The following is a 9,059-nucleotide window of genomic DNA, read 5'->3' as shown; positions in this document are numbered from 1 at the left end:
CTCCACTGTGTGAAACTGAGAACAACTGCGAAACGATGCGTCTCACAACGTAAAAATTACCGAAGAAGCAAAATTTTAGTATACAGCGATTTTATCGAAATCACGTAGGCTACATATCCAATTGGATGGTGCCTATTCCCTTTAAATCGACTTTAAAACTAGCAATTTGGATAAATGTTAAGTGTCCTATCCAAGGACCCACATTCAAATAAGGCAATAAATTGTTGGTCATACATGTACCCCAATATGTTACGGTCATCAGTTCCACACTAAACTAAAATTATGATCCTTTACGCCGCGTTGTTACATTCCCGAATCGAATCACCGCGAGAAACCCAAGGTAAATGCTTCACTTGTATATTCAAGCGACATAAAGTGAGACAAAGCGAAGCAATATGGTTCACAAGCTCCACCACGCGGGTATAAAAATAGAGTAACAAATCCAATTAAAGAGTCGTTAAATTCCCCTTAATAACAGTCTAGTTAGATGCGGTAACATATAGAAAAGGTTTTCGTAGCATCTTACGTGCTCAACAAGGCCGTCTGTTTTACAATAAAATAAACGATCTATCTACATGATGGTCACTAAACGCCCGATAAGATAAAACTGATGCGTATTATACACTGTCTGGTCGGGTCGACATCAACCTATATCATATGTACGTGACCGCAGTTGTCATGGGGCCTAGATATTCTGCTATCTCGGTGGTTGATGGTCATTACGTTGCCATAATCAACTATACTTTAAATACAACAGGGGAGAAATTTATTGTTCGCTAGAATTATCCGTTGTCCGTGAATCTGAATGAAGCATAAACGTCTACATCACAAAAAAATCAAAAAGCACGAAAATAAGAAGTGCATGTATGCACAAAGGCACAATAAGGGTCAAGCAAAATAAAGCGACGCGGGGGAAATTGTTTGCTCTTGTGAATGGGGGTACAATTCGTTCGAATTAGACAGCAACTGTTCACAATGTTTCGTTTGGCACAGCGTTATATTTAATTCTAACTTACAGACGCTAAGCAATGAGCTATTGTACTACTCCGTCCTAAACGTGTAACTCGAATTCGTTAATAAAAGTGTGTAAACTTTTGCATACGACTTTCGGAAGACGAGTATATAGAAAGAACACTGATGATACTGGTAGAAAAAAACAAGTTGCACATGCAGAAAATACTTTCTGTAATGAGTGGAAGAGATATGAATTTAAGATTAGCCATTTTGAAAAAAAAACATGCTTAAAAAGTATGTGGGAAATTACGTGCAAGAACAGGATTGTTCAGCTTTATATTGCAACGGTTTTAAGCGGAAGACGAGTTTGCGAAATTAACTGAAACGATGCGGAATTTTGACGATGTAAAAATAGAACATAAATAAAAAGCACGAGATTCAACCATGGAAGTGAACTCGCAACCAAAACCAAAAAAGAGAAATCCAAGTGCTCCAATCGCCTTGGGCTATATACAAAAGAAAACGAGTAGCTTGTGTCGCTATAATAGCCACCTCCAATTTCGCTATTACAGGAAACTTAAGATATTATTATCGACGTGGACTGTGTAGCCGAAAATCACAACAACAGTTGTGTGCCAAACAAATAGGTGTACAGCTCAAGTATTATGAAGCAATACCTCATCTTGATCATTTGTGTTGGTTTGATCGACAGATTGGCCGAATATGACGGTGGATAACGTTATGTAAGGCACTGTACCCTTTAACTATGAAACGAAGCGGACCAGTGCCGGAGTTTGCCGCCCGCGTATTTGAATAACTAAAGTCTAACCCGAAAGGTTAGAGAAAATCGCCTTTGGGAAACTTCTTTTCAACGTCCATATTGGAATGATTGTAAAGACGTTTTGTGCTTCGGGGCGAGCTGCTGTAGTCGCTCGACCTCATTCGTTTCATTTGTTTTAATGGAGTGCCGGAGCAGTCGTCGCTTAAAGAGTCTGATGCAGTGCTTCTTGCCGAGTTTGATAAAACGGCTTTGTGTATTACCTGAAGTGTTGACAGTTGTTGATTAGCTTGTGTATTAAAAGCTCCTGTGGAGAGTTGCTATGTATCGCGTTTTACTTGGATGAATTATTAACGATCTTAAACTTCATGCATTGATTTTGTGACGTTTAAAACAGCAATACTGAACAATACTAATGCGAAACTATATATGCAATGTTGTAACTCACCAGGCCGGGTACGCCAGAGTAAGTTCTGAGAATTCCTTCTTTTAATCTTCGGTAGTGTGACGCAACGACTAAAATGGACGTGATCTGAGAAAAGAAAATGCATTATCTCGCTGCAGTTTAAAGAGACGCAATTGCTTTAATAGTCCATTCAAACTGGGAATATAAAACGCATCGCAAGCGACCTATTTAATTAAAATTCCTCACGGAAGATGAGTCACCTTCAAGAAATTGTGTCGAGATGGCTTTTTGGCATTTTACGGTTGACTTAATGCAATGTCAGGCAGAACGACAACGGCTGAAATGGTATAGTATAACTGCGGAACACTTTAACACACAGATCCTGTATTGTTGTACACATCAGGCAAATAATGGATTGTAAAAGCCTACTTACAAAGAAAAAGTTGATGCCAATAAGCATGAGAATGGCAGAGAACTTCATCATTCGTTTCATTCCACCGAGCACCACCAAAACACCGTCTTTTAACGCCTGAGTAAAAATAAACGGAATCATGTTTCGCTGAAACATTAGAAGCTTAGTCAGTAGTTCGGAGTAACATTAAGCAGAGAGATCAGAACATGTAAATCTAATAGTATCCTGATCTTTCCCAAACAAAAATTTATATAAAATGTAAAACAATAACGTATCGTAAGTTGGGGTAAGATAGAACATTACAATATCGTTGTGGGGTAGAATGGAACAAGTTCTCATTTTCTTTTTCCGTCATTTGGTAGTTATAATAAGTTTTACAGAATTATATTACCGAGTCCACACGACACCAAAAGATTATTGGTAATTGTTTTAAACACGATTTGGAAGTATTGGTTTCAGGTGCTAACGATAATCATCTTACCCCACAATACTATATTATTTGTTACATTGCTCTATTTTTACACCGGCACAGCCAGCAGTTTTGATTTTACGTAGGTTTCTACTTTGGTGATCACACTTTTTAACATTCACGACACCATACGAGAAATGGTGTGATCGTAGATCGAACAATCAATTGTAATGAGTTTACCCCACAACTTGTAAGTCACCTGACACGCGCAGGTCGAAATTAAAGATAAAAAGGATTTTACGTATACATCAACATCAGCAGCGGGTTTTAACAAAATTTATATTTATTTTTCTAAGTTTTTAATAGGTTTAATACAGGCCCCTTTACGCGTTTTTTTAAAAGTCCTATACCTTTCAGCCCCCAAAAAATACGCATTAGTTAGATACAGTGAATGTCTGTGTAAATAAATAGTTACTCACAGCGTCCATCAGCATGTCCAAGTTGAGACTTTCGCCCATGTCAAGGTTAAGGAAGTTTTTCAGCAAGATTGAAACTGTTGTCATCATCTGCTCTAAATTGGTTACCAAGTCTTCTTTGAGAACCTGAATAGACAAATATCAGATTTGTATTGTGTTGGGCGGATAATATCATTTGCTATGAAATTTCCACAAAACCGGAATAGCCTTGTATGATTCAAGCTACTTCTACCAGCCCATATGGGCGGGCTCATACACGGCCGGGCGCAAATCAAAGGTTTTCATACAGGCATATACCAGTCGTTACCGTTCCAGGACGTCTGTTCTGAATGAATGACTAAACCCGTCGTATGGTAAAAGGTAGCGACAAACATAATGGAACTGGATTTCATTCGAAAATATGTTTTACAATCTGGTTGTATTGTCATCGGCGATTGTGAACGGACCCGACAAGCGTTTAGCGAGTTATAAAAATAAACAACCAGTACAATGGCCCAATTCGAGACGTATATCAGCACATTTTGGAAGAGTTTAACTACTCACCATTTTTGCCATGTTCCAGTAGGTGTCGTTGTCGAACAAGAGGTACTGGTCGATATTTGCAAGCTGCACGAATACATAAATGGATCCGCCGATCGTCGCAAGCTCGGTGAAAATCATTAGGACAAGAAATGGTGGTAATTTCCTGAATTGTGCCTGTTGAAATGTAAATTGCTGTTTTGTACATGATGGTAAATATTTATAAAATGTTTAGGTGTGCTTTCCCTTTATCGTCGTCGTTTCCTGTAATACTATAAAATAGAAACCCAGTTCTAAATAAAAAATAACATGTTTCCTTCCCCTTTGTCAATGGTTGAGTTGGTGTTTGAAAAAGGAATTCAAATAGGCTGATTCAATAACTTAGCTTGCAACATTGCAAATTGTCGATAAAGCTACATATTAATGCTGAGCATGTACATCAGCTGTTTGAATGACCAAGAAAATCAATTGGACTTCTTCATGCAGCAGTTTGTTATTGACATCTCTCGTTCCCTCTTGCATCGTCAGTATGGCAGGCAGGGGTTCGCTCACGTGATGCTTACACATGAATAATTAACCAGTATAATCTAGTTTCGACGAGATTTACACGCTTTACTAGATTTCGGAAATGGATTATTCTCTGGACTTGAACAAACGTCTAATTATACGCTCGTCCTTCACGATTTAGTAGTCGTGGACATGACATGCGTGGGTCGAAGGTTACCCGAACATTTAAAGCATCATGTAAAAATGGGACACATTACGCGCTGGTATTACATTACAGCTAGGGGGGTTGCACAGTCTCAAACATTGACGGTTGGGCTAAACATGCAGACACACGACTTACGTTAAATGTTCCGTATATGGCTAGAAGTGACGCGATGAGCAGTGCGCCAAAATAAAGCAGAACGAAGACGTACAGCACTTTATAAACTGAAACATAAATGACGAGTTAAATCGATCTATAGTGGTTACATGCAATGGACAGTTTGAAACTAAGACCTAGGAATTCAATCGATTGATTACTTTCTCCTAAGCAACACCCTTTGACCCGAGCGTCCACTCATCCACGGAAACGTAGCGCGCATCTGGCACTTTAGACTTACGTAGGTTATTTAGAAATAAATAAATATTTGGCAAACACCGCTTACCTGTCGGTAGTATGTCAACATGTTCCCAAATTTGTGGACACAGGCATTTTGGGGCGCTGTAGGACAAAGAAAGAACAAACATGGCGGCGAATATCACCTGGAAATAGAAACATTTAAAATAGTTTTTGTTAAAATAAATATCTGCAGTTAGTCGTTGCTCTGTTTAAATCCAGTCGTCGTGCGTGTTGTATAAAAAGCATTTTTAAACAATGGCGAAGGGACGAGAATCATACGATAGTAACACCACAGTCGCGCCAGTAGCTCTTAATCGGAGAATAAGACGTAATCCGATATTTCTAAAAGGCTGACGTCGTCGGTAAATAAACGGAAAACGGATCTTAAACCGATCTATCTATTTGCGACGTCCAACACGTTGGTATAGTGAGCGTCTAATATTTACGTTAAACGATACGCGACGTTTATTTCACGCTCAACATGTGTTATTTTAATTGGTTTGAATTGAATTGCGCTGTTGAAACATGATATCAGGCGAAGTCGGGTTCAGAACTTTGTCGTTTCGTTTCGAAAGTGACGTCACGCAGCACGTGATTTTGTGTGAATCACAGTTAGTGGCGCGATTATTGTTTGTTTTGGAGCAATATTGGTGGATCTTTTGGGCGGGCAGTAATAACGCCAGCCATGTTGTAGTTTACTTTTGCTAAAGCTTTTTTTGACTTTCTTTAAATGATTAACCAATGAAAAGTAAGAAGCAGCAAATATTTACTCGCTGTCCTGATACGTTCACCGCATCTTTTTTTGCACCTTTGTTTAATGCAGCCATAAACAATTTACAATCAAGTTTGTTGTAGTTTGTAACTTAATTCTTTCATGGTTTTGACGGATCGATTGATGTTACCGTTAGCACAGGGACCAAAAGTTGATCCGATCAGCACGATTGGACGCTTCGCCCGCGGTGCTTTGTGACATCATAATCAACCAAGTGTTAACCGCCCAGCGGGACATCTCGCGTTTAAATGAAAACAGACGGTTGTGGTGGCTTGGAAGTAAATTCATATTTTTAAAGTTGGCCAAGTATGTAGTACTGTGGGGCGAAATGGGACATGGTTAGCGCATAATGACCAAATATCTAGATTGTGTTTTAAACAACTAACAACAGTCTATGGGAGTCGTGGGAATACGGTTTTATATTTCCCTGAATGTTCTTTGTTTACTACCAAATGGGTCGGGAAATAGCGTGAAATGGTGTCCCATCTTCCTCTACCCTACTATACTTTTAAAATTCAACGATTTAGAATTGAGTTTTTTGTCCTCCTTCCTTTACAAAGCACCAATTGCCGAAACTATTATGGGTCTAATCACTATATTAGAATCCAGTGTATGGTATGGTATACGAACTTAATACTAGGTTTAACGCTGAAAGATTTCTTGCGCCACAATTTTGAAACTGTATGAAAAGATTTAATAGGCAACGTTCAAGTCGTTGTGTGCGCGCAGTCAACACCATTGTCGAAATTCGAACTTATGGTTTATTCTATTCTATTTTGCCTGGGAAAAACTTAACTATTAGACCGGAAAATTTAAAAGTGCATAACACTGTTAGTGGAGGAAACCAGACATTCGTCATAAAAAAAAACTTGATTGAATGATAGTACATAGCAACCGTGACGGACTTACATTATAAAACTGCTGTATAAAGATTACATTAAATGTACAAACTCGACGCGTCACAAGACAAACTTTGAAGAGAACACGCGGAGCAGAGCAAACAAATGTCTCTCAAACCAAGCCAATTACACATACTTTGTGTACTCTTAAGTTATAGAACTCTATGGCTCCTAACAAAAGAAATTGTAAAACTTGGTTTTAACATTTGTTGAGCTTTTCCCGCAGCCAAGAAAACGGTTTATTCACCGTCGCTTTTACGGTGGATTATTTTATCATTAGCACACAACAAATCACAATAGTGTTGATTTTTGATGACGTTTTCGCTTGATTAATCTCTGACGTCATTTCATTACGCTTGAACCTAACTTAAGATCAATAAAGTAGAACGACTATGCCCGAGTGTGCTTATTGCTTCAGTGACGTAATAAAGGGCCATCGAAAAGGCCATCTAAGTTTTCGAATCCACCACTTCGATTCAATAACGAGTGGCAGCATAAAACGTTAACTATGCCCAGCTGCCACTGTATGCGAAAAACTGTAGAGATATTGTTAACTTGTCGAGATCATATTTTCGTCCGAAGAAAAGATTTTATTCCTCGACCGCAGATCGCAGATCATGTTACTTTATAATATTTGAAAGAACATTTTCCGTGGCTTGACCCTACCGAGGTAAAACGCATGTAAACGCTCTGAGTCGTACTTTATCGCGGATAATATATCAAGAATCGCAATTGGATATCCGCCTATGTACATCCAAGACCATTGTGGCTTTATCAGTACACCAAACCTAATGAATTGGTATTGTTTCAAATGGCAAACCTAACGTCATACAAGGAATTACTGAAACAAACAAAGGCCACAAATAGCGTCAGGCATCTAGCCACAGTTATCGTAATCAGTCATTGATTACAATTCCTTTCGAACCAAGAACGATACAGCACTTTAAACCATAACCCTGTGATCATTTTCGCTGACATAGGCGTTTGGGTTAAAAGATTAACAAAACATTGTGTGAAACTTGAGATTAAAATATCGTGTATTCCTATTCGGCGCATCGGAATTGGCATTAATAGTAATCCCGTTAGCAGCAGGACGTCGGCAAGCTAAAATCAGATTAGCGCGGTGATTTTGAGCTATATAGGTCGAGCCGTGCGTGACAGTAGATTAAATCGTTATTAAATACAGCAGCGACGTTAAAGGAATTAATTGAATGTCACGATTTTCTTTTGTACTGTTTTCCACAAACTTTGTTATGAAGCAGGTACCTGTATTGAATGTACAGCTCATTCAAGAAGGATTAAATAAAGCAATTACAGCTCACTTGAGCATCTGTAATCAAATTGTACACGGTGTCCAATCTAACAGTTTGGCCCGGTTACTTATTTTAAACATTAGCCCATGGGAAATGGGAAAAACATTAGCCCATGGGAAAAAAAAGTAAAATGCCCGAAGCAATCCGCCACACTTCATTCTTGTTTTGACAAAATTACAGCGCTGTGATTAATCAGCACTGGTAGTGCGATAGCGGTCACGAAATGTAATTATATCTCACAAGCGAGGCGAACACAGAGTCGCAATGACGCTGGAGGACATTGACAATACACAGTACTTACCGCACAAGCAAATGACGCCGCTATGCTCCATGTACCAGTGTCAAATCTCGGATGGAAACAAAAAAAGAAATATGTGGCTTTACACTTTGGCTTCATAGCTGCAATACAGTATTACGTGCTTGTTTGTGCAGTAAGACTATACTTTTCAAGACTGCTTCACGCTTCTGTGATAATAAAGAATTCGTTACACTGCGATCAATACCTGTTGCTCTACCGAAGGGTTAATGATAAAAGTGCGCCTGTTTATGTTTAATAATAACGTCCTTATATGCTTGTTTTACGTCTCCTTGTTATCGGATAATACAGTCCCAATAGAGATGTAGCCATGGCAGGAATTACGTCTCTCTAGAGAAATCGCGTAATCAGCGGCGTACTGGATGGTTGATAAAAACAATGTGGCGTCAGTTTATTAACATGAAACCACGTACTAGATACTCTCGTCGCCTGCAGACATTCTATAATACTAGTCGCCACTATACACCTCGTTCAATTGTCACTTGATTTTAAAGTCTCTCTCCAATAAAATATTTAAAACTGGTTTCACTTTAAATGGCATATGGTCGAATGTATCTTTGTTGCTATTCTCTGTAATGGTGAAGATTTCTGCAACTCTGATTGCTCGAAAAACAGATTGTAACACTGCTGCCAATATAACACGCAACTGCTCCTACATGTGCGACACGGCGGTGATTTTACGGAAAAGAGCGTCTCGTCT

The 9,059-nt window shown here is 38.8% G+C and overlaps 1 protein-coding gene across 1 annotated transcript; it reads right to left on the bottom strand.

Annotated features, from left to right (window-relative positions):
• Nucleotides 1-743: 743 nt before the first annotated feature.
• Nucleotides 744-8,992, bottom strand: LOC100180589. Its single transcript, XM_002131821.4, has 8 exons — nucleotides 8,345-8,992; nucleotides 5,106-5,202; nucleotides 4,802-4,887; nucleotides 3,979-4,131; nucleotides 3,439-3,561; nucleotides 2,572-2,667; nucleotides 2,181-2,264; nucleotides 744-1,995 (listed from the first exon to the last, which is right to left on the bottom strand). Exons 1-8 carry the CDS (start codon nucleotides 8,438-8,440, stop codon nucleotides 1,792-1,794), a joined length of 939 nt encoding a protein of 312 aa, XP_002131857.1. The 5' UTR covers nucleotides 8,441-8,992; the 3' UTR covers nucleotides 744-1,791.
• Between the last annotated feature and the right edge of the window lie 67 nt (nucleotides 8,993-9,059).

The sequence above is a fragment of the Ciona intestinalis genome, chromosome 1, assembly GCF_000224145.3.
Source record: "Ciona intestinalis chromosome 1, KH, whole genome shotgun sequence".
In the NCBI taxonomy this organism is placed as follows: Eukaryota; Metazoa; Chordata; class Ascidiacea; order Phlebobranchia; family Cionidae; genus Ciona; species Ciona intestinalis.
This window is presented reverse-complemented; position numbering and strand designations above follow the sequence as displayed.

Coding starts and splice junctions, on each gene's coding strand:
- LOC100180589 (XM_002131821.4), bottom strand. CDS start 8,440: ATGAAGCCAAAGTGTAAAGCCACATATTTCTTTTTTTGTTTCCATCCG. Junction 5,203..8,344: donor CGGCGTCATTTGCTTGTGCG/GTAAGTACTGTG, acceptor TTCTATTTCCAG/GTGATATTCGCCGCCATGTT. Junction 1,996..2,180: donor ACTCTGGCGTACCCGGCCTG/GTGAGTTACAAC, acceptor TCAACACTTCAG/GTAATACACAAAGCCGTTTT.